Below are 24,946 nucleotides of genomic sequence, written 5' to 3' on the forward strand. Positions count from 1 at the left end.
TTCGCTCTTGTGTACGTACGGTGCCGGGCGCCGAATCTGGCATCACCAATCCGTGATATTATTAAGGACTGATGAGTTGTACAGAATTTAGCGTGATTGGTAAAAATCATTTGTAAGTCGGAAATATAATTTATAGCGTTTTCGATTGAAGCAGATTTAATCGCTCCGGGAGCGAATAATGACGTCTCTGCCAATAAGAGACTTGAATTCAAGTATGTGATCTATATAATCTATCTTTTTTACGCTTTTAATTCATGTAAACTGTAGACAGTTTTGTAAACAGAGCTTGACATGAGAAAGTGGAGCGCGCGCTTTGTTCATTTGGTAACACTGTGTGACAAAATCTAAGAAATGTAATTGATGTGGTTTGTTATTTCATTCTTTATCCAACAAAATATCTTTTTGCGCGGAAAGGTAATAAAATTTTATTTAGTTCTCGCAAAAGTGCATACGAAAATGTAACCGAGATATGTTCCGGGATTCTTTAGTGGATTCGACATTTACCGGTCACACACACAAGGGAATCCATATATAAAAGCAGTGCTTGCTATAAAATAATTTCTGTTCACACGACATAGCAATACTCCGGTGGAATAAATTCCTATTCTATTGAAACATTGATGCCCCGAGAGCAACATAAAAGCACACAAAGATAATCTTCCATCAACTGTAATTTGACTTTCTGCTTCAGTGATGTAGGAACCAGCACATATTACTTGTACTGTGATAGAGAAAATTATAGTAATCTTATAAGAGAATACTGTATATTGCATTAAACCTCAGCTAGATCTAGGATCTTGCACCTCTGTAGATGAAGATGAGCGGGGATATGTTTGAGGGAAAGGATTATCCCACTCAGTGGGCACTCAATCCCACCGCCTATCAAAATATGAGTAATGATCAAGGTAATTTTCGCTAATAGATGCTAGTATAAATATTTATGTGCTGTAATTCTGTACCATATGAATTATTTTTTTTTGTTGTGGAAAAATAGTGGATTGGGCAGCTCTGGCACAACAATGGATAAAAATGAAAGAGACAGTTGTACCACCAGCACCGCCACCACCAACTATAAATCCCATGTATTCCACAAATGATGGCAGCGGCGAAGCACCAATGGATATGGATACCAAAGATGACGAAGTACCTCCAGCGCCGCCTGCACCAACCATCAGTGGATCTGGTAAGACAGAAAGCATGATGTTGAAGATTTTATATTTAAAATGGACAACAACCAAGATAATTACTAAAGCATAAGTTAACATTTTCTTTCATACAACATTATGATCTATTAATATAAATAGAAGCTTGGACTCAATGGAATCAATGGGGTCACTGGAACACTTCAGCATCTGGAACGGGAAGTTGGGAATGGAGCAGCATACCACCACCTGGGGTTACCATAGGTCCCGATGGCAAACCAATCGGACTTCCAACTATGCCGGTTATACCTCCTGCGCCAACAATATCTACCACCACTGATTTTAATGTGCCTCCTCCTGCTACACCATCATTGTATTCGTACAATTCGGCGTCACCTGCACAATCATACAATCAGGTATAATCAAAAAAGGATAAAAAAAAATCTGTCACCAATAATGATATGTTAGAGAGATAGTAATGAAATTGTTAAACTCTTTCTAATTATCTCTTCATATAATATATAAATTCATGCATATACTGTAGTGTCTAATTAATTCAGATACTGAGATATTATACATACTATTTCTTGATAAATTTGTTTTAAAAAATTCTATGTCCATTATATCATGATCATATTCCTTGTTGAATGTTCAATTGTCTAAACAATGCTATATAGTTTTCTAAATATTTTTACCAAAAAAAAAGTTACAAAGTTTCCAATCTGTTTCTCGATTAGGTACTTTTCTTCTTATTACGTCAGATATCTTATTACACTTCCTTATCAGGTTACTAACTATTGGTCTGGGGATCCACCTAATACAATATCGCCACAGCCGCCTCCTTTCATGAAAGGCATGATGAGGCCTACTAGCAGAGTACCTCATATGAGAGTGATGGATCCAGTTCGATGTCGAGATGAAAGAGAAAAGACACCTGAAGAGGATACTACTACAACTATAGGTAAAAATTTTAAAGAGTTTAATAACGATAATTCTCTTGTTACAGTTGGAGTTCAGCTGGTTTGGCAATCGTGGATTACATACATAGTAATTCATCTGCTATAACTTGCTGTTGATCTATTCTGCATAGACGCCGCAAAACGGAGACAGTTACCGGCATGGATTCGTGAAGGACTGGAGAAAATGGAGAAGGAGAAACAGAAGGCTGTGGAGAGAGAGCGACTGGAGATCTTGAGGAAGCAAGAGTTGGAGGCTCGCAAGCAAGCAGAAGATGAGGCACGTGCAGTGCTCAATCCTAGCAAGAGTAAATTTGTAGGTTTTAATCATATCTTACTAGAATTTTAAATAAATAGAGAACCAATAGCAAATCTTCTAAACACCACCATGTAAAATCCTTTTCTTCATAACTTTAATGGAACAGCACAGATTGTCAATACACTCCGGCAACGTTAGGTTAACTGAAGATTTATGTTGCTTACCATGTATAGTGTGGTTTATATATAGAATATATATATATTTTTTTTTAAATAAAAATTAAACGTGACCATTAAATACCTTTAACAATTGAAAACGATGATAAGCATTATATTGAAAATGATGATAATGATTAATCAGTTGACTGCAAACGAGCAGCAGCATGTCTACTTTTCTACAGCCTCAACATGGCTGCCTGAATCAGGTAGGGGAAAAACCACCACCAATAAAAAATCATAACATTGTTGCCGCTTCTCATTTATTTAGAATTTAATGTTACACATTTTCCAAACATCGTCCTTGATTCGACAGATTTGTATGATTGACAATTACACACTTCCGCCGTTTTTTCTTTTATAATTTTCAGGATTCTGACTCGGAAAAGGAGACCGAACAGGACTTTGACGTAGCAAGTAGCGCGCGCGGGCAACAATCCATAGATAAGAGCTACGACCGCACCCCGGATATCGTTGTTCGGCCACGAAAATCACGATTCAGAGATGCTGATTCACCAGAATCTCACCCGGACGCCGACGAGAGTCCCACTGCCACGACTAGTGCGCTGCCAGTGGTCGCACAAAAGCGATCCTTAGACGAAATCTTCCAGGATGTGGTAAGTGGAAAATGGCATTCAAAGTTGAATTAACTGAACACATTGAAATGGTTGAATTAATATCAAGAGAAGCAAAAAATCAACTAAAATAATTACCTGGCAAATATTCTTAATTAATTGTGTAACTAATTTTCGATCATAACACGTGAAATAATTTGTACTTTTTGTCTGTTGCAGATGTTGAAAGTAAGACGAGTACTTACGGAAATACTTTTGGAGGTAACGAACGAAGAGATTGCCGCGGTATGCAGAGAGGTTTGGAGCCGCGCACGTGCCAAAGGTACCCCAGATACACACGATAGAACTAACCAATTGAATTTCCATACTTTTGCTCGTCGGAGCACACAGTCCGCAGATTCAGTGAGCCTACTCGCCGCACCATGCTGCGACGAAGCTGTGCGATTGTATAATATAAAGTTGAAGAGAGCATTAAACAAAGATTCATTAATGTTTAATAGACTTAATTATTCGGCAATTTCAGGACATCCTGCTTTTTTTGTTTTCAGGGATTTGCGTTTAGCATAAGGCATATCTCACTTTCTCACGTTTTAATCACGTAATCGTTTCATATTACGTGCCATAGATTTTAGAGACTTTTTCTCTTTTTTACGCTCCGGCATTTTTATGCCTGACAATCATCTCGCGCGATACATCTCCTTAGGAGATGAAGACTCTAATATTATATAATTATACTGTAGTGCAAACAAAGTGTTGTCTACAATTTATAATCGGAGTTCTATATAATCAGAATTTGTTTTAACAAAAATGTCTAGATGTTATAATTAGTCAGTAATATTTAATAGAATAAGAGATTATACCCAGTCTCTCATATACCCATTTTTACGTCATGGGCACGTTTTATCGCTTATTATTAGCTTTTATACACTTCGGAGCACTTAGTTACCATCCAAGTTTTTTTATAAATATCTCCAATTTCTTCGTTTCGAATTTTGTACGAATCTTAACTTCTATTTTTCGACGATAATCGCATATATTAAATCGCGATGTCGATCAATTTTCTCGCGTAAAATATAATAGTTCGACTTTTGTAAGTGTAAAATAATGCTGTAAAGATTTCTTAAGGTCCATGAAACGAAGCGAAGGGACGAAGGAATGGTTCGGCCCCTCCCTTTACGAAAATGAGCCAATAAAGAACCATTCAATATTATCGGGGTCATTTATCCGTGCAATAGCACTTTTAGCTTTGGTTACTAAATGCGTGTGTATTGTAAGTCCCCGCAGGAGAGACCCCCGTCGCATCCCTCAACAACACGGCCCCTCTTGCTCAGATCACTCGCAAACTCGGTGAGTAAGCTTCAACACTTGATATAACACACGGCGATATCCTTAGGGAAACGGCCTAGTAAATGACGCAAGTACTCGTTAAGAGAAAAAAAAAGAAAAAAAAAGATGTCAATGTGTACATTTACTCAATGTTAATTCGGCCGTTTGCTCGTAGAGATTTATCGCCGCAACCGAGAGAGATGTTTCTCTCTTTCTCTCTCTATCTATCTTTTTTTGGGTCTTTCTCAAGACATTCCGATGAAAGTAATGGCTGCGAATATTAATCGAAGCTGCGAGTTTTTGTATGTTTTTTTTTTTAATCCATTCAGATTTTGAAAACATGCGTATGCTGGACGGATGTAATTTCGATTTTCATCTGCCGTAGGTCTGGGCATCTACGGCGACAGTAACAGCGAGTCCGAGGAAGAGCAGAGCGAACACGCACAGATTCATGACGATGACAGCGATGAAGAGTTAAAGGTAAGCAAATTATTTTTCAAATAAATCATTTTAGTTATTAATTTAAATTGAACAATTAGCGATTTACTTTAAAACGAATCTCAATTTCATAGGAAACGTTGAGACGTCGACAGCAGGCATTTCGCAAGACGGAGGAGGAAATCGAGGCACGTCTAGCTGAGGAGGAAGAGAGGGAGGAGCAGCGTAATTACGAGGAGCAAAATAGTAGACAACAAGAAAATCATACCGGTAATACTAGCTGCCGGGAGTCAGGTATGTTTCGACAGATAACAACACATCCGTATGTGGCCGCTGCGCAATTAAGTGTAACTTCCTGACGTCATACTTTAGTTGATGAAAAAGAAACGGTAAATAATCAAAGAGAAGCGTCCGAAACTTTATCGAGCGGCGGGCAAAGTCCACAAACAGCGGCGCCGCAGAACGCGACGGCGGACAGTCACCAGCAGGCGGTGAAAGCGAGCAGCATCGTGTCGGGATCGGCCGACTCCGAGTCGAGCAGCACCGAATCTACGAGCAGTTTGTCCGAATCGAGCCACGAGTCCTCCAAGAAACACGACAAAGCGCGTAAAGCGAGCAAGCAACTGCAGTCGCAGTCGCAGCAACGCGAGCAACAGCAACAACAGCAGCAACAGCAGCAGCGCGGTTATCACCAGCGGCGAAGAAAATCCAAGAGTAGAAGCAAATCGCGAAGCGGTAGACGCTCCACCAGGTCGTCGCGCTCGTCCGAACGCGTGACGCACAAGCGGCGTTCGCGCTCGAGATCTGCCAAGTCGCGGAAGAACTATCGCTCGCGATCCTCGCGTTCCTCCAGCGATCATAGATCCAACAAGAAGCGCCGCACGCGATCGCGCGATCGGAAGCGCGCGAGATCGCGCTCGCGAAGCTGCCGAAGGTCCAGATCGGCGTCTCCCGATGATCGCAAAAAGTGGTCGTCGCGATCGCGCTCCCGTAGGAGGAAATCTCGCTCGCGTTCCAGAGACAGGCGGAGGAACAGTCGATCGCGCAGCAAATCGTCGCGTATAACGGCGAAACGAAGAGGCTCGCGCTCAAGATCGCGCGGAGGCGGCAGAGACAGATCGCGTAGCCGCTCCAGGGATCGCAGGCGATCAAGGTCGTATGTTTCCAGGAGAAGCCGACGACGGAGCAGCCGATCCAGATCGCGGGATCGAAGTAGAAAGTCGCGATCCAAGTCGCGACAATCGAGCCATCGCGATGGTAAGAAGTCGTCACATCGATACAGGAATTGAGCCTGATCTGCTCTTCTAGCCCAAGGTTGTATGAATGTTCATTCTGATTATAGCTTTAACAAAGAATAATAATAAAAAAACCAGTGACACATTCTATTTTTAACAAGAATTTGTCACTTATACATTATGTAGACTAACTGAAAATTGCTCTCGGAAATTCTCTCTCTTTCTTTCTTTTCTTGATAATTATTTAACTTAACGGATCATCTCCCGATTTCAATAATTTTGGTATATATTATCAAGGTTATCATCTTGAGTAATATTATGAAGATTTTAGTCGGTTAAATCCTTCACATTATTATATACTAAAATTATTCAAATCGGAAAATAATTTGTTAAGCTAAATAATTACTCCACCTTCTCTTTTCTTTTTGCTGCATCATCGTGCACTCGGCTCTCTGTATTGATTCGTGTTAGAGTGTTTATGTGATATTTCTCATGGATTTTTATATGTTATGCCAAGGCGATAGTTATAATTATACTTTATGTGTAATCAATATGAAAACGCGGTGCGCATTCTTAATGCAGTCTGTACTTTTGTACTTTTTGCTTAAAAAAACTTTTTTTCTTTTTGTTTGCTTTTTGAATAAATATTTATTATTTTGTTTGCAGTTATGATATATAATTAAGGATTAATTGACATTTATATGTATAATTTCATTTTTTCTTTGTATAAAAGAAAATGTTAAATGGACTGAAAAATTTGTGTTATATTGTTAATAACGATTATAAAGTACATGATAATGTGTTGTTACAAAAAGAGAGAACAGTGAAATTTGCTCAATAATTTTAAAAATCCAGTGATAGCAGTTAAGATAAACAACAGAATTACTCCAGTTTAAAAAAAGTTTTCTACACATAACTGTGTTATAAATATAACAGATTTATTATTAGATTTAGTTGTAAGAAAAAAAATAGCACATAGGCGCACACAAGACAATTCGAGAGTAGATTAATCAAAATACATTCAAAATATGAAAGATATGAATTTGCAGACATATATTCATTGAATATCTTTAAAATGGGAGATTGGTCAAACAAACTAAAGCAATAAAGATAATTAATAGTAAATATAATAAATTTTTATTGCACAAAAAATTTTAAGTAAATATTTTATTATTGATACAATACGATATTTGTACGCAAAGAAATGCTTTTACTATTAATTGATAGACTCATATTTTGTTCCTTTTTAGTATCAAAACATTTAAGATTTAAATATTTTCTTTTATTTCAAAGATTTCTTTACTGATACTTGTTTTGACAGGAAACTAGTCAAATAAGCTTTTCATATAAACGTGATTATATAATTAAAGTATATAATAAATTTTTGCAATTCGCATTTTGTATAGCAAAATAATATAATGACATAGAATAGTAGTATATCAAACTATTATCATGCTTTCGTTAATAAATTAATTACTATCTGTTCCCTAAAAATTTATTAAATGAATATAAAAAGTCTTAAACTAAGTATAAAAAATAGCATAATTCTTTTTGCAAGAAAATTCAAAAAGAATATATCGTTTGTACAAAATATAATTATTAAACAATTATTTGTTCCTTAAAGAGTATAATTATTTGCGTTACGTGAGATAAATTAAAGCGAATCTAAGATTTTAATAAATTAATTTTTTCCGATAACAGAATTAAAACTCGAAATTTATTAGAAACGTGCTTATGTTTGATATAGTGAATGCTACTTTTGGTATAAATAAAATTCATTAAACGTTGCTAATAAAATCCATAAGTGCGGATATATACGCGTATAGATTCTTATTTATATTAAAATATTAAATCTATGCTATTATTATATTTAATATACATGAGCGTTATATATAATTATATTATACAAATGTATTGAATTCTCGAAAATCATTTTAATAACATGAGATTTGTATTCAATTGGAATGAGAAATATATTTGAATTCTGATAAAAAAAAGAAGAAACATTTTTTTAAACATAAATTCTAAAGAGCTTTAAGATAATAATCTAATTGTAAAAGTGAAGTGATTTGCACAATATTTCGTAGATTGAATGTGCGCCAGGATGTTGACACGAATCCTAGAAGTCTTATTTTGTTTCAGCATCTTCCACACTGGCTTCCGCTCGGCTTCCACTGATTCAATCAACGTACAATCACACTATTGTGGTACACAGTTACAATTTTTGAATATATCACATTAAATCTTCTCTCAAAAATAGTGTATTATAAATACGTATGATATATAATAAATAGCAATACTTGAGAGTATGTGTTATTAAATTTGTCTCTAAAATATTACTCTTACTAATATATACAATGATTATATATCTCTTTCCTTTCTAAAAAAAAAAAAAAAAAGACATCTTGCTCAAATATTACATATGAATAATTTTCGGACGAATGCGTATATCAAGATTTATATGGCAATGAAAGACGACATAAAATTGGCGAGATAAAATGGTCAGCCAAAAATAGTCGTATTTTCTTCAATGTAATTCTAATAAAGACTGTTATTCGATCGAAGTAAAGTTTTAAAAGTATCGTGGAGATCGCGATTATTGCGTTTTGAATGAAAACAATACAGATCCTCATTAATCGTCAGGTAATTAAGTGTCCTTCCTTCCCTAAAAAAATATTTCAGTTCCTGTCTCGATCTTTCTTATGTTTTGAATTCCTTATTCTCTAGTGATACACGATGTAAAAAAGGCAGATTACACGCTTAGTGACAAACTTCTATCGTCGATAGTTTCAGTTGCGTAGATAGTTGCTCGAAGATCATTTAATTATTAATCGATGATTATTCACATCTACAATGAAAATCACAAACTGGTATATATGATCAAATATCGAGCTCGTTATAAATCCAAGGATTTTGTTTTTACCTTTATGGAATTGAGTTCATCTTTTCAATCATATAATTGTAAGCGAAATCTCGAATGTTCAAACCGTACACGAAATCGAAATGACTTATTGGCTTTTGCATGACCGTATACTTCTCTACCAAGTTCGGCAATCTTTTTTGCAATATCTCAACATCCTAAAATAATGGTGTATTATCAAATATGATATCGAAAGTTTTGGAGATATTACAAAGATATGATTATCTTCTACATCCATTTCTAACGACAAATTAATTAATAATCGTCTAATTACTTTCGGATGAGCCAAAACATCGCTTAGGCCATTGAACAAAATCACCGGGGCTGTAATCCTTTCCAACGGATATTCCGGCGGTGAAAATCGTCTGTATATTATGATATTCATTATAATACCGTAATCGTAAGGCCGAAAATGTCCTGCAAGAGAATTTTTTTTTACAAGAATATAAACTGTTTTCTCATGAAACTAAAATCTTTGTTTTTTATGTAAATTGGCAATTTAATCGAATTTGAAAATTAATACCTGGATTTTGAATAAGCATCGCATAATGAACTAATTGTTTGAATGAACATCCCGCTGGCGCGAATTGGAAATATTCTGCCACATGCGCCTGAAAATATGTAACAAACGTTACGTATCTCTCGTATATCGCAAGATGGAATCACATTTTGTTGTTATCAGTTCGGTCGATTTATACGATGATAGCTTACATGATCCATTTCGCCCTCGCTAAAACCTCCGACCATAGAAACCATCAACTCGCAAATTCGTTGAGTTACAATGCCTTCCCGACAAAAACGATATGTTATCATTTTCTCTAAGTTCGAATTTGGCAACAATTCGAAGAATCCAATGTACTTATAAAATCTCTAATTAAATTAATAAACATTAACATGGAACATAAAAAATATAGTTTACACAACTTATACTAATCTTTAATAAATTCCTTAAATGAACAATAAAAATTTTACCATATAATTTTTTTTCATAACGAAAAATAGTTTACAAATTTAAAGAACATCAAATATATCAAATCATTACTCGCATTCTTGGCAATTAGTAATAAATAAAGAGATTGGCTTCTATTAATTTATTCACATTTCTTATTTTTAAGTTCTCAAATTTCAGAAAATATCTTTAATGGGATTAAGCTATTCAATTCTTACCCTGAAAAAATTCGCGATGAAACTTAGAGGTCTTAAGATACCGCCAATGTTTCCCGTATAAGCCACGGGGGCTAAAGCGGACATCAGTTTGATCTTTCTGTTATATTCTGGCTTGAGAGACATTAGAATCCAAAATTGCGTTGTCCCTTGAGAGAAGCCTATGTAGAACAGCTGTCTTTGGCCGGTTTTATATAATATGTAGTCTATCATAGCGGATAAATCGTAAATACCCATTTCGTGCCAACTAAATAAAACATTAATATTTATATGAATGTAATCATCATTAAAATTACAAATTTAAAGAACTTCACATATATCCGTCAAATAATCGTATTTGCATTCTTCACAATTAACACTGCGTGAATAAAAAGACCAATGTTGAATGTTAACGTCAAGTTTATCGAAAAACATGAGAGACAGTATACTTTTGAGCTTCGATACCTGAAGTCCCAAAATTGAGAACTTTCCAAGGACAATCTCGTGTGATTTTTCGAATTCGTCGTCCCACGAGAGTTACCGAGCCACACGTCGTAACCATTGTCGGACAAGAGATAAGCTAACGATAAAACAAAAGCAATTTTTTTAATCAACGCGTGCAACGTTTGTTGAAAAAAATCTAATTGCAAATTTAAATGACTAATTAATTTTTTTTTTTTATACCGATTGATCGATTTCGACCCGTTACTATCCAATCCATTGAACATCCCAATAATCCATGCATGATTAACACTACTCGTCGACTTTGTGTATTATTCGAATTGTTTGGTGGTATCCGATGCATAGCTAATATATATCCATCGCTAGTTGTTACATGATGAAGCTCAAAGGGGTAGCCACTCTGTTTTACAAAATCTTCCTAAAAATACAGCGATTTATTGTGAGATATGTACAATTTATGGACAAGCTAAATTTATTATTTCGATATTAAAAAGATAATGAAAACTCAAATTAGTGAACGACATTTATAATTTTTATAATTTCAGATTTAAAAAAGATCAATGTTATATTTTATAATTTATGATAATATGTCATTACACTGTTACTCTTATTTTTTAATATAAAAAAAGAAAGAGTCTAAAAATAATTTTTCGAGACTTCACTTACGACCAATAAATTGGGATCCGTGCGTGGTGGGAATATTTCACGTGAGCGAATTAAACCGTTTGTCTGAACGATGAATCCGTAGCATAGCAGGGAGACGAAACACCAATATCCAGTCATTTCCTCGAAGACCTCTTGACAATTTGTTGATGATTACTTTTGTGTATGCACTTTATAATATATCATATATCATTAATTCGCGCGTGATAGTGCACCGTAAAGAAACGAAAATGTATTGAAACAGCAAACGCGCTTCTTCTTTTTAAATATCGATTATGTGTATAAATATATTACATAATTATTTAAGATTTCAATTGTAGATGAGAGCACAAATATTTGACTAGAGTTTCAGACTTGTAAAAAACGTAATAAATAATTTTTTCTCCTTTCAATTTTTTTTACAACGACCTTTGTGTAACCGCATTTATATAAAAGCGAAAATTTTGAAGACGATTAAATGATCATGAGTAAAAAATCTTTCATGCGTCAGTTTCTTTAAATAATGATAGATTTCGAAATTTTTGATAAGTATAGTTATACAATAAGTATCTTATTTCAGCTATATCGACACAAATGATTAAAAATTAAATTTTTTATATAATCAAAACAAATATTTTAAAGTATAATTTCGTTTCTCTTTTGTAAAACAAGATATATATGTAATATATTAACATACATACATACACACACACACACACACACACACATATATATATATATATATAGAGAGAGAGAGGGAGAGAGGAGAGAAATATAAAATGGAGTAATACAAAATATTATCGCTAAATTGTCAAACAATTTTACAAGCACAATCGATTACAATTTTATATATACATATGTGTGTGCGTATGTTAATATATTACATATATATATCTATTTTTATATATATTTTATTTAAAAAAGAAATAAAATATACTTTATACTTTAAAATATTTGAAAGAACTTTTTTTTCAATAACTTGTTTGATTTTATAAGACCTAATTTTTCAATAATATATATAAAATAAAGAACACAAATAATGAAATGTATGTAATTTCTAGAATAATACAAGATCTCCCTGTTTAATTTAATTCAAATACAGTCCTCTAAGTAAAATAGTACGAATGTTTCTTTAAATTCTCGCAGAAATATTTCTTGTACTTTTATTTACCCTATATATTCTTCTTCTTCGAAGAGAATGATACGTTTGAATCGTGGAGCTAGACTGAAGCTCGAATAAATCTACTTCCACGGCAACGAGCCATTTTCGTAAATCTCTCCCTTCTTCTTCTAATGATAGAAGCCGACTTCTATCATTCTTTTTTCTTTTCGCTCACGTATTCGAAGCCTTAATTGTTTTTATTAATGACACGAATTTTCTAAAGTCGAAAGTGATATGGAGATCCAGGCAGGAGCGCGTTTCGAGCACGTGACAAATGCGCGGAACTTCCGATGCGCGATAGCCCGTCTCGCATGTTACATCACAGATACGCAAAAATTTCATTACAATCCCTCTCATTTTCCAAGGTAATTCTACTACATATTGTGATTAATTATATCCAATTCATGATTAAAAGCACCAGAGTTTTTGGAAGACTACCGATATGTCATGCGACACCCAACAGTCATAACTTTGACATTTTCACGATAAGCATAAAAATATTCAGCATGATGATTACATACGCAAACAATGTGCATATGTAAATTGAATTAATTCATTATTCAATTTGGTTGTTTTGACATTTGCCATTTAACTTTTATATTTTTCAATCATTTTATATTTAGCTAGAAAAGAAATTAAAATTTATTTACTCGCAAGATATTAAAAGATAAAAAATATCAAGATAAAAACTCAAAATTTGGAATTATTTTCTTGTAAAAATAAAAAGTTTAAACTGTAATAGAATAATCTGTAAAATATATTTAAATTCTTGCAACCATCTTCGTACAAAAATAGGTTTTTTCAAAAGATCAATTTCTCGAAGTTTATCTTCTTTCCTCCACATTGAAAGGAAAAAGATAAACTCTGGAATAGTATAGCCAGTTCAGCTATAAAGAAAGAGACTTATTTTATTACAGAATAAAATTAATAAAATTAATATAGCTAGTTTCGCTTTTTTCCTGAAAGTTTTTTTAAACAAAAATCTTGTTAAATACAAGCCATCAAATAGAGATACTCATAAATCGATATTTACAATTTAAAATATGAATACAATATTTAAAGTTCATTACTCGTAGTATTTGCAGAATTCGATTGTCAGCGTTAAACTAATTTTTATTCTTTCTAAAGCTAATCGTTAGTTGATCAATAAGTTTTCTGGTGTCCATATAATTCGCTCTTAATGGCGGAATTTGACTTTTACACGAGTTCGCAGCCGATTATTGATCATTCTTTAATAATTAAAGGTAAAGGTCAAAGCTGGTTTCGTTGTAAAGAACAAATTCTTCGAATATTACGAGCAGTATTTACTGCATCTACAATACAAATATCTATGCTAATTTATGACTTAAATCCCCTTCCTTGAAACGATTGCAATTACAATAATCAAGAGATAAACTATCATATAAGTTAAATATGAGATATGCGCACATAAGTTAAATTTGATCTCGATTGTCTATTGAATAAAAGGAAAATTTAAATAGTGTAAGCTCTTTATTCCAAAGGATGAGTGTGTATAATGATGAATTGAAAAAGAAAAATATGATAGATGTTCGAAACGTAGAAAGCGTATGTAGTTGATTAGTCTTATCTAATTACTCGACGTATTTTTACGTTTAATATACACGGTTGTAACCGAATCATATATGTGCATTTAACGTCTTCACAGAATGTACATTCCATCGTTTTGTTTTTAAGCACAGAGATTATTGTTTTAAACGTACACATATATACATATATATCGTTGTCATTACATATACATAATTTGAGAAAAGCGACAAAGATTCTCTTTTTTCTGTTTTATAATTCTATAATAAATTCTATAGTAAAATAACTATTATAATAAAGAGACAATCTCTTTACACTCTCCACCTCTCTCGCAAGTTAAGTCATAAAATGATAAAAAAGGAAACAAAGAGAAATCGTAATTTGTTTCTCTATAGATTAAGAAAATATATTAAATGAAATAATATATTAAATAATATATTTAAAAAATATAGCACATTAAAGTACGTTAAGTATATTAATCAAATGCAAGAGTTTGCACTTTTTTCCCTTACATTTCATCTGAGAATGTGCTTTATGATATTTAGTTCACATAAACGATAATATTGAAGATAATAATTTCCAAATTAGATACAATGATTACACGACATGTCTGTGAACACATATACCACAATGCGATATCGACGAATCGTCTAGCTTATGATATTACATTTTAATATTAATGTATTATATACAACACCTATATATGTTATATAGGATGCCTATCAACATGATTCACACCATTTTAGATACTTACAATGATCTGAAAAAATATAAACAAAACAATCATGATAAATTATAATTAATGATAAAAGAAACGTTAAAACTTTTCTTTTCTTTTTCTTTTGTAAAAAGTTCAAGTTTACCTTCATTCTTTGTTTACATGCATTATTTAAATTAAGTTTCTTTCTTTGTTCTTACAAATAAAAATATTTCTGATTTAAATTCGAATTTGTCTCAATATTCTCTACAATATTATGAAAAGGAAATTACCACTTTATTTTAAAAACGTAAAAAAAAAAATTATGTTTTTTATCATATATTATAGTTTGAAATATATAGCTAGATTATTTTTGTTTATAACATTTTCTTTCTCCGATTGCAACAGCTTTTAAAATCGTATGGACCATTATGATAAACCCTGAATGTTACTTCAGTAAATAGAAAAACTAAATTTGACTAAATTTAATGATATTTGATATAACTGTATACAGGGTGATGCAAAAGACCAACATATGTCTATAAATACAAAGTGCCAATAGTTAATAAATGTAATTAAAAAACGCTATTTGTTTGAAACAATTTATAATTTTTCTTCCATTAAATAAAATCGAATTAAAAATATATACGCAACTCTTCTAATCTTAAATAATCTCATAAATAAGTCACATAATTTTGAAACACCCTGTACAAAAAATAGACATGAGCAAATAGAGATGTTTCAATCTGAAAGCGTCAATCAACGCTAATTTAATAAATGAGCAATTATGAAACATGTTTTTGTTGCGCGCAAAAGCGCGTCGTATCGTCTTTAACTAATCGTGCGTATCCAACATAAGTTTAAACTTCCTAAATTTCATTTCAAGAAATTATGTGTCGTAATCCTCATCAATGTTGGCAGTGTGAGCAAAGTTCGATGTCGGCTGATTACTCGCGCTTGGATTAACCTCTGTATAAAAATTTGGTTGACTAATTTGAAAGGATGCAGGTACGGATATTTGGAATTCTGGAACCTGCAAATGCCCTCCCACTGCTCTTTGGTTAATGGGATTTAAATTACTTGAAATTGCAGTTGATCCATTGTCTTTCATACTCTTATGATTTGCACTTGATTCAATGCTAATTGGCAATCCCAATTGCTTTTGATATCTGTAGAGATATGAATTGTGATTATGTGAAATTTTCAGAGGAACACATCACATATATTGAAACTCACTCTAATGGATCAGGTGGCTGTGTTACAGTAGGACAGGCAGTGGCCGTGTTTGGTAGACTGATTTGCAGTGGACCAGGAGTTTCTGGTGACGTAGGTACCTCATCATCAGGTCCTGACACATCAGGCAAAGATTTCACTAGATCCTTTAAAAAGTCGAATCGGCTCTCTGATAAAATGCACTGTTTCCTACAAAGAGATAAGTTAAGAAATATTTTGCAAAAAAAGATTTCTTTATACTAGGTCTATGCAAGAATTTATCTGCGAGTGAAACACTATCTATTATATTGCTGACATATAAAAAAGAAAAAAAAAGTTTAAGATACTTTCTCTATGAATGATATATAGATAGATAATCTATAAGTAGATATAAACAAATTCACAATTGCCTTCGTACGAATGATTGTGATTTACAACGATGTAAATAAATCAGATAAATTTAGATAAACCTGTTTTAGCCAAATATAATTGTTTACTCACATGTGAGATGGACTTAGAGTCTTAGCATTTTTAGCACTCGTGATCTGCATGGTTTTCGTTAACAATGAGTGAACAAACAGTTCTAGGGTCCTAGGTAAGTTTTATTAAGGAAATATACAAGCATAGCAAATGCAAGTGATATTATACTTCAGACAATTACGAAGCCAAATTTGTGTCTGCGAGAGAAAAAAAATTCAAAAAAGGATATAGATTATAATTGGCACTGCCTGGGCGACCTTCCCGACCTCCTCGTCCGTCTGCATGATCTTCTTGATACGACCCTGACAACAGACACACGCGACATTAGGTTATGTCAACTTGATAATGCGTCTCGAATATTGTTCGATCGCAAAATTTTTTCTCGGTAATGATCAATCATGCGCGTCCAATGTCACCGAAAGGCGAACAGATTTAAGCTCGACAAGATTTTGATTTCTCTCATCGACATCATTCAAGTGTTTCCGCGCGCATTATATTCGCTTACCGCTGGAAAACGTGCGTTATATTTTTTCTTTTTGCTGGGCATGCTGTTTTCACGTGGATGGGATTTCACGAGTGAGGTACGACGGCACGGCACGGCACGGCACGGCACGGCACGGTACGCACGCACGTACGCACGCACGCACGCACGCAGGCAGGCACGCAGACACGCACAGCGCGAAATCGGGTAAACAACAAACGAAGCAACAAAAGCTCTCGCGATCCCGGGGTCTTTGCACTGTCTCTTTTCTGTGTATGCGCAATCATGATGTGAGGGATGTTCTGAAATTTTACGCGTGGACGCTTTGTGCGTACGTGTGTGTATAGTGAGTGAAGTAGAGAAGAGATAGCAAATTTAATTGGCTACGCCATTTAAGACGGGTTACGTAACAGAGCGATAATACTTCCCGTCTTTCACGTCATAAAGTTTATGACGCATATTCTGATTGAATTATCGAAATTCCCGTCTACACGCTTTTTAATATCTATGGACGGAATCATATGTAATTCCCGCCAAATATTGCAAGACGATCGTCTTTATAAACAGCTGATCGGGCTTGAACAGACCGATTAGACAACCTTCGGTTCTAATCTGTCCCATCAAAATGGAGCGAACGATATTAGACCGCTCCAGTTGACATAGAAAAATATTTTATACTTATTAATGTATTAAAGTTATAAAATAATTTTGGCAAAAAAATGGCAAATTCGGTTAATAGAATCATCGTCCTGATCGACATGGATTGCTTCTTCTGTCAGGTTGAGACCAAATTGCAACCAGAACATGAAGGAAAACCGCTCGCCGTCGTGCAGTATAATCAATGGAAAATGGGCGGGTAAGAGAGATTTATTTATTATTTAATCATTCATGTATGTTTTACTTGAAATTAAAGGCTTTCATTTTTCCTTTATTCTTGATGCTTATGCGATATAAACTTCCACCTCCAATTAACTAAGGAAATTTATCTTATTAAATCTTTATTTTTCAAAAATATATTTATCTCAACATTAATTTGACTTCCTTTTGTTTATTTATCATTACTTAATTGAAAAGAATGTGTGACTATTTTTTACTAGACTTTAACTTTTAATTAGAAAACTAAGTGTGTCTTTGATAAATGATAGTACTTTTGATTGGTTGCAGCATAATAGCTGTCAATTACCAGGCACGGAGTTTTGGAGTAACTAGACACATGAGAGGCATGGAAGCTAAAGAGAAATGTCCAGATATAGTTTTAGTTAGTGTGCCATGTCTTCGTGGAAAAGCAGACACATCAAGGTAGTAGTTTGCTATTGGAATCAATTTTTATGAGTACAGTGTACTAATTATTTATTTATATGTATCATATAATTCAACGTTTAACAATTTGTACTATTCATACAGGTATAGGAGAGCTGGTCGCGAGGTTATTGAAGTCATAAAAAAACACTGTAATGTGATAGAACGTGCTAGTGTTGACGAAGCATATCTTGATATTACAGATATCGTTGATAAGAGATTAACCACAACTAATGTTTCTCCAAAAGAACTAATACCATCTCTTGCAAATACATATGTTGTGGGATATTCAGAAATTAATAAAAATGATGAAGGTAATGTAAAAATTATACTGTTCTAACTCTAAATGAGCCATTTAATATTTTAAACATTTGTATTTAGAAGAGAGATCTCAAGGGCTACAGACTTGGATAACAGACTCTTTTAAAGAACTGCATGATACTCAAGCTCAGAAACTTGCTGTAGCTGGTGTAATAGTTGAAGAGATAAGAGCTAGCATATATAAAGAAACTAGATTTAGATGTTCTGCTGGAATTGCCCGGAATAAAGTATGATATAGAATATTATTACTCATATTCTCTGAATTTTATATCATACATAATTTTTATTATTATTATGACTATTAATTAAATGAAATTCCATTAATAGATATTAGCAAAACTAGCATGTGGATTACATAAGCCAAATTGTCAAACAATTTTACCTGAGGCTGCTGTTTCAAGTCTCTATTCTACATTGCCAATAAAAAAAGTTCGAAATCTTGGTGGAAAACTTGGCGATGTTGTAGTCGATTCTCTTGGTTGTAATGTTATGGGAGATTTAATGCAATATTCTTTAGAACAATTACAAAAACGATTTGATGAAAAAACTGGGTAAGAAAGAACTTCAGACTTTTATGAACAAGGTTCGATGATAATTAATAATTTGTTTGTATTTCTGACAATTTATAATTGTGATTCTCCAGTTTTTGGCTGTACAATATTGCCCGAGGTATAGATGACGAACCTGTCATTAACAGATTATTGGCAAAGTCTATTGCTGCATGTAAAAAGTTCCCTGGAAAACAAGCTATTACTTCGTTAGATGTGGTAAGAGATTATTTAATATAAATTCTAATATTATATAACAAATGTCCAAGACATATTTACAGATTAGATAAGAAATTTTATGCATATATTATATGTGTGTTTTATATATATACTCTTATATGTTATATATATAAATATATATATATATATATATATATATATATATATTTTATATATAGTTAAAGCACTGGGCTGGAGATTTGGCTGCTGAAGTTTGCGAACGGCTTGAACAAGATTTTGAGGAGAATCATCGACGCGCGACGCTACTCACCATTTTTTATCATTATTATCAAAATAAAAGTATTGTGTCACAAACACGTTCGCTCGTCTTGAATTCGTACAAACCAGACAAAATAGCAAGTCAATGCGTGGACGTTATTACCAAGGCGATACAATGTCCAGTGGCATATATGGGCATTTCTGCTAGTAAATTCGTACCGTCGAAAGAAAGTGGTAGCTTCTTAAAATTTTTTAAAAATGTTAAATCAAGAGATAAAGAAAGTTACAAGGCAGATTCTAAAACTGATAAATCGGACATTGTAAATTCGCCTAGAGATATGATCAGTTCCTCATCTAATTTAGAAATAAAAGAAGAAAAACTATTTACTGTTGCCAATAAAGAAGATTCATTTTTAAGAACGGAAGAGAAATCTCAAAGAAACAAAGAATCTACTGTGAGCAAAAAATCAGCTGCAACAACTAGCAAACCGATGAATAAAACAATTAAAGAAATCTTTAATAGTTCATTAAATATGAGCACAGAAGATTCACCTATATCGAAAAGGGTTGTCAAGCTGATCCAGGTGTGCAACGAACGTGATAAGGCTAAGTTAAAAGATAAACATCTGTCAAATGTGGCAATAAATAACAATGATTTTCAAAATTCGTTCTTTATGAATATATATAAGACTGAAAAGAAGGAATGTTCTGATAATATCGATGAAAATATCGAAGGAGAATTAGAATATGGGGAACAATCTAGCGCGGATGAAAAAAACACGATTAACGAGGACATCGATGATTACAATTCTAATTTATGCGTACAAGAGGACGCTCAAAAAAAACCTTCCACAAGTTACGCATTTACTCATGTAAATAGCAACGACACAGATTCTACAAGAAAGAGCAATGAAGGAACTTCCGTGCAAAATCCCTCGGTACGATTACGAGAAATATTTCCAAATTTAAACGAGATAGATCCCGATATTTTGCCACTGTTGCCGGCTGATTTGCAGGAGGAAGCAAAATTGTATATGAAATCACAAAGTAAAAAGCAAGAGAATGTCAAAGTGGCTCGAGATTTGCCAAAGACAGGGAGAGGAAGACCTAGCAAATCCAAAATCGCCAAGAATGATAAGAGACGCAATCTTCTGGATAATTTTTTGATCAAAACCGACTCGAGCGAGTGCAACGTACCTTTGGAGCGATGTGCCGAATGTGATCAAATGATACCTATGACGAAATTTTTCGAACACGTAGACTTTCACGTCGCGCAAAATTTGTGCCGCGAGATCAACAAGCCCGCGTTGGGCGAAAATGGGGTGAAAAGGAAATTCAAGGACGCCGAAGCTGACGTTACTACTGTGAAGCGTCCAACAGCGATAACTACAAAACCCAATCAATAATTACATTCTCTCGTAGCTATATATTGCTTGCAAATCAAATATATTTTATCATTAATTATTTACTTTCTCATCACTCATATATTATGCACTTATTGCAATCATAGAAAAAAATTATAAGAGAGAAAAGAATATTTAATATGTGTATATATTGTATAATTGTATATGTATTATATATTAGAAGCTAGAAATACATGTTTGAGATTTTATAAAAAAAAGTGAAATGAATTTTTATAGTAGATAATATTAACATTATATCAAACATATATCAAAATGTTATAATAAATCATATTTTAATTGAAAAGTTATAATGAATTACATATAATTTCGATTGTCTCTCAAATTATTTTTTTGATTCTGATATACCTCGAATTTTTAATTATATATTTTTTTTATCTATGCCTGACAATGAATAAGTATAAATATTATTTAAAAAATAATATAAAAAAAAAATTAAAAATTCATATTTGTTTACATCATTGTTCATATACGTTTCCTCCGCACTGAAGGAGAAGAACGGAACGATTTACATTTGCGAACTTTCTGTTTTCTGATAGTGTGCATACATGTATATATAGTGCGTGTATAGAGCCTCAAGTTGAGAGGCTCCCATGCGAGGTACGAGCTTTGCACTAAAGGCCAATCTACATTAGTTGCATCGTAGCGTCGCAAAAGTTAGCTTGACGCTGATTGGATCACATTGCTTGCGACGCTCCGATGTGACTAATGTAGAATGACCTTAAGGAAGAGACTGTGTAAATCAATCTCTGACACGTGCTCTCGACTCGCATGATAAGGCCTCTTTTTAATTGTTCTGCACCAATTTTACGGTTAACACGACGGAGCTAAGTAAAGTTTATTATGGCGAAATTAGGTAAAACATCAATGAAAATTGTGTGTAATAAATCATGAAATAACAAGAAATTGTAGTGCATTTAATTTTTAATGCGTGGCACAATCGGCAAGCGAAGCAATCAATTTGTGGAATACAAATAATACATTTTTTTTGGAGTCTTATCTTGAAATATTTGTTTTTTTTTGTATGAATGAAGTGTTTTCTTTTTTAATGGTTGCTACATGTATTTATATATTTTTTGATGAATTTCTGTAAATGTTTTTTTTTCCTTTTTTCTTAGACTATAATGGCATGTCAAGTAACAGTGGCAGTGAAGATGAATGGGTGGAAATTGAAAATCGTGAGGACATTTCATGCCTGTTTTGTACAGAAACCAGTAATGGATTTTCCTCTGCACTGCATCACATCAATACTTTTCACAAGTTTAACTTCTGTCATTTTATAAGGAAACACACTCACGATACATACTCGTATATCAAATTAATCAATTTTATTCGCTATAAAAAGATTTTACCTGAACAATTGAGTGTACTGGGTATAGAAGCTTGGGACAATGATGAAAATTTACGTCCAGTTGTGGAAGATGACCCATGGTTAATGTACGGTAAGTATAAAGAATCTAAGGAGCAACTTTTCTGTTGATATTATACAAATTACACACTGACTTATAAAATATTATATTTTAATAAAGCTATTGAAGATCTCGTCAACATTAAAGTATTTATAAAATATTATATTTTAATAAAGATATTGAAGATCTCATCAACATTAAGAATATGAGTGAAGAAAAAGCAAAACCAATATACCAAACTAATGATTGTGTAACTTTACCGAAAGAACAATACGAGGATATGAAAAGAACTATAAGATCGCTCAACTCTCAGCTAAAAGAAAGTGAGACAACGTGTTTCTTAGTCAAGCAGGTATAAATATATAATCATCAAACATATTTTCATATATATTGTGACTTTTAAGAAAAATGATTTTTTTATAGCAAATGGAAGAGATGAAAGAGAAAGCTCAGAAGTTAATACTAGGTGATGATTTAGATGGAAAGGAAAAAAATACTCTAGTCAATGCTCACAATCCCAATGTTGATGAAGGATATTTCAACACATACAGTCACTTTGCTATACATCACGAAATGTTAACAGTAAGTTTCAATTGTAAGATTATGAAAAATAATGAACTAAAGATTTTCATTTCTAGTTAAAGAAATATTAAATTAAAAAAAAAAAATACTAATTTTATTTACAAAAATGTAATAAAAGAAATATTTTGCCTCAGGATAAAGTACGAACAGAAAGCTATCGTGATGCACTCTTGACAAATTCTAACAGATTTCAAAACTGTATAATGTTGGATGTTGGTTGTGGTACTGGTATTTTGTCGATGTTTGCAGCAAAGTCTGGTTGTCGTAAAGTTATTAGTGTCGATCAGTCTGATGTGATATATCATGCTATGGATATAGTAAGGTGCAAATGATTATATTTTTCGTATATTTAAATAAATGAAGAAATATATATATATATATATTAATACAAGCTGTAAATATAAAAAGATTATCAAAAATCAGTTTTTATCTCAAATTAGATCTTATATAAAGAGCGTACATTAATAATAAAATTGATTTTAGGGAAAACAATCTTACTGACATAATTACTTTAAAAAAGGGTCGTTTAGAAGATATTAATATAGGGGTAGATAAAGTGGATGCAATAATATCCGAATGGATGGGATACTTTCTCTTGTTTGAAGGAATGCTAGACACAGTCATTTATGCAAGGGAACATTATCTAACACCTGATGGAGTAATTCTTCCAAACAGATGCACAATTAGTATTGTAGGAAGCGGTGACACGAGTATGTGTTATTTTACTTTTTCCTGCAATTAATTAAATATTTTTCTTGGCAAAATATTCCATACTTAAGAGATATAATATTTACAATGCACTATTTATATTATTTTGCACAGAGAGATATATCGATCTGGTTGATTATTGGTCAAACGTGTACGGTTTTAAAATGAGTTGTATGAAAGCAGAGGTGGTACGTGAACCGAGCATAGAGATCTGTAATATCGACAACCTGGTAACGAGCACCGCCGAGATCCAAGTTTTTGACTTGTACAAAGTCACTACGGACTGTGTCAATTTCTCGGCTCCCTTTACATTGAATGTAAAAAAGACGGGATCCTTAACCGCGATAATCGGTTATTTTGACATTTTTTTCGATCTCGAGAATCCGGTATATTTTAGCACAGGCCCTAATTCTACTCCGACACACTGGAAACAGACGGTATTTTCCTTAAGCGAGCCTATTAGTATAACCGAAGGTAAGTTACTACATTTTTATTTAGTTTTTATAATGAGATTAATATACTAATTCTCTCTTATATCATATTTAAATTATATTCCTCTTGGTCATAGGTGAAGTTTTAACTGGCACATTGATTTGTCGAAGACACTGTAAAGATATCCGAGGTTTAATCGTTACCATCCATATAAAAAACTTCACTCAGGTATATTATTTAGATTAAACATTGAATATTTATTTAGCGGAGGTATAGCCAATTATGTGCCAACTTGAGAATAGGGGTCCAGCTATCATATTCCGTTATTACATTCTCATGCGAAAGACGCGTGACTAAGCTTTACATCTCTTTATACAGTTTGAAATTTCCTATCTATAATCTCCTATCTACATATATATATATATATATATATATATATATATATATATATATATATATATATATATATATATATATATATATACACACTATATACTATATAGATTTATAATTTCCATTTAGATGTAAATGGAAAATTTTCAAATTTATGCATTTCAAAATTCTTCCAACTCTTTCCGACTTTTAATTTTTATGTTATGAAAACTTGAATATATGCTGTTGCATATAGATGTGGGCGTGCGTATGTATGTGTGCGCGCGCGCGCGTGTACATTTTTCTTTCGGAATAAGCGAGATATAGAATACAGCAGTTCTTCTTAAATAATTTACTAATGAATTTGCCCGAATTAATATATAATAATTGATCTAGAAGCTATTTACATTTGTGCCTTTTTAATGATAGCGATTCATATCTCTATATAAATCAATATTATATATGCATTCTTATAAACTCAATTTAAAAAATTTTTGCATGAATGATAGAGTTTCAATCTTTAAAG

The 24,946-nt window shown here is 32.9% G+C and overlaps 5 protein-coding genes across 12 annotated transcripts in view; 3 read left to right on the forward strand and 2 right to left on the reverse strand.

The window, feature by feature from the left end:
* Positions 1 to 303: 303 nt before the first annotated feature.
* LOC140670519 (uncharacterized) lies at positions 304 to 8,452 on the forward strand. 3 transcript variants are annotated; one of them, XM_072901162.1, is made up of 12 exons: positions 304 to 905; positions 995 to 1,183; positions 1,305 to 1,558; positions 1,929 to 2,103; positions 2,233 to 2,414; positions 2,944 to 3,189; positions 3,367 to 3,469; positions 4,423 to 4,494; positions 4,859 to 4,953; positions 5,046 to 5,205; positions 5,284 to 6,225; positions 8,289 to 8,452. In XM_072901162.1, the coding sequence occupies exons 1-11, from the start codon at positions 812 to 814 to the stop codon at positions 6,198 to 6,200; spliced, it is 2,487 nt and encodes an 828-aa protein (XP_072757263.1). In that variant the 5' UTR covers positions 304 to 811; the 3' UTR covers positions 6,201 to 6,225; positions 8,289 to 8,452. The 3 variants fall into 3 exon arrangements, with proteins under 3 accessions (XP_072757263.1, XP_072757262.1, XP_072757264.1); XM_072901161.1 differs by having other exon boundaries at positions 5,284 to 8,452; XM_072901163.1 differs by lacking the exon at positions 4,423 to 4,494 and having other exon boundaries at positions 5,284 to 8,452.
* A 54-nt stretch (positions 8,453 to 8,506) lies between these two features.
* On the reverse strand, positions 8,507 to 12,156 carry LOC140670523 (lipase 3-like). 4 transcript variants are annotated; one of them, XM_072901167.1, is made up of 9 exons: positions 11,338 to 12,153; positions 10,894 to 11,089; positions 10,675 to 10,789; positions 10,234 to 10,477; positions 9,778 to 9,936; positions 9,590 to 9,677; positions 9,341 to 9,483; positions 9,070 to 9,224; positions 8,507 to 8,994 (listed from the first exon to the last, which is right to left on the reverse strand). In XM_072901167.1, exons 1-8 carry the CDS (start codon positions 11,452 to 11,454, stop codon positions 9,072 to 9,074), a joined length of 1,215 nt encoding a protein of 404 aa, XP_072757268.1. In that variant the 5' UTR covers positions 11,455 to 12,153; the 3' UTR covers positions 8,507 to 8,994; positions 9,070 to 9,071. The 4 variants fall into 4 exon arrangements, 3 of the variants coding, with proteins under 3 accessions (XP_072757268.1, XP_072757269.1, XP_072757267.1); XR_012047574.1 differs by having other exon boundaries at positions 9,070 to 9,483; positions 11,338 to 12,156; XM_072901168.1 differs by having other exon boundaries at positions 8,507 to 9,224; positions 11,338 to 12,155.
* A 1,580-nt stretch (positions 12,157 to 13,736) lies between these two features.
* Positions 13,737 to 24,946, reverse strand: part of Nc2alpha (negative cofactor 2 alpha) — a 108,235-nt gene continuing 97,025 nt past the window's right edge. For 2 of the 3 annotated variants that reach the window (XM_072901170.1, XM_072901172.1), the window contains 4 exons: positions 16,639 to 16,711; positions 16,431 to 16,524; positions 15,954 to 16,139; positions 13,737 to 15,886 (listed from right to left, as the gene is read on the reverse strand). In XM_072901170.1, the coding sequence (XP_072757271.1) occupies positions 15,607 to 15,886; positions 15,954 to 16,139; positions 16,431 to 16,524; positions 16,639 to 16,711 (633 nt within the window). In that variant the 3' untranslated portion in view covers positions 13,737 to 15,606. Of the gene's footprint in view, positions 15,887 to 15,953; positions 16,140 to 16,430; positions 16,525 to 16,638; positions 16,712 to 16,914; positions 17,094 to 24,946 lie in introns of those variants that run through there. The other variant, XM_072901171.1, reaches the window with a different exon arrangement.
* Positions 17,447 to 21,011, forward strand: Dnapol-eta (DNA polymerase eta). Its single transcript, XM_072901164.1, has 7 exons — positions 17,447 to 17,746; positions 18,055 to 18,189; positions 18,295 to 18,503; positions 18,571 to 18,737; positions 18,838 to 19,061; positions 19,154 to 19,277; positions 19,457 to 21,011. Exons 1-7 carry the CDS (start codon positions 17,610 to 17,612, stop codon positions 20,900 to 20,902), a joined length of 2,442 nt encoding a protein of 813 aa, XP_072757265.1. The 5' UTR covers positions 17,447 to 17,609; the 3' UTR covers positions 20,903 to 21,011.
* On the forward strand, positions 21,618 to 24,473 carry Art3 (arginine methyltransferase 3). Its single transcript, XM_072900846.1, has 8 exons — positions 21,618 to 21,773; positions 22,036 to 22,359; positions 22,503 to 22,678; positions 22,750 to 22,908; positions 23,043 to 23,230; positions 23,392 to 23,618; positions 23,731 to 24,090; positions 24,185 to 24,473. Exons 1-8 carry the CDS (start codon positions 21,761 to 21,763, stop codon positions 24,292 to 24,294), a joined length of 1,557 nt encoding a protein of 518 aa, XP_072756947.1. The 5' UTR covers positions 21,618 to 21,760; the 3' UTR covers positions 24,295 to 24,473.

This window comes from Anoplolepis gracilipes, chromosome 10 (assembly GCF_047496725.1).
Source record: "Anoplolepis gracilipes chromosome 10, ASM4749672v1, whole genome shotgun sequence".
In the NCBI taxonomy this organism is placed as follows: Eukaryota; Metazoa; Arthropoda; class Insecta; order Hymenoptera; family Formicidae; genus Anoplolepis; species Anoplolepis gracilipes.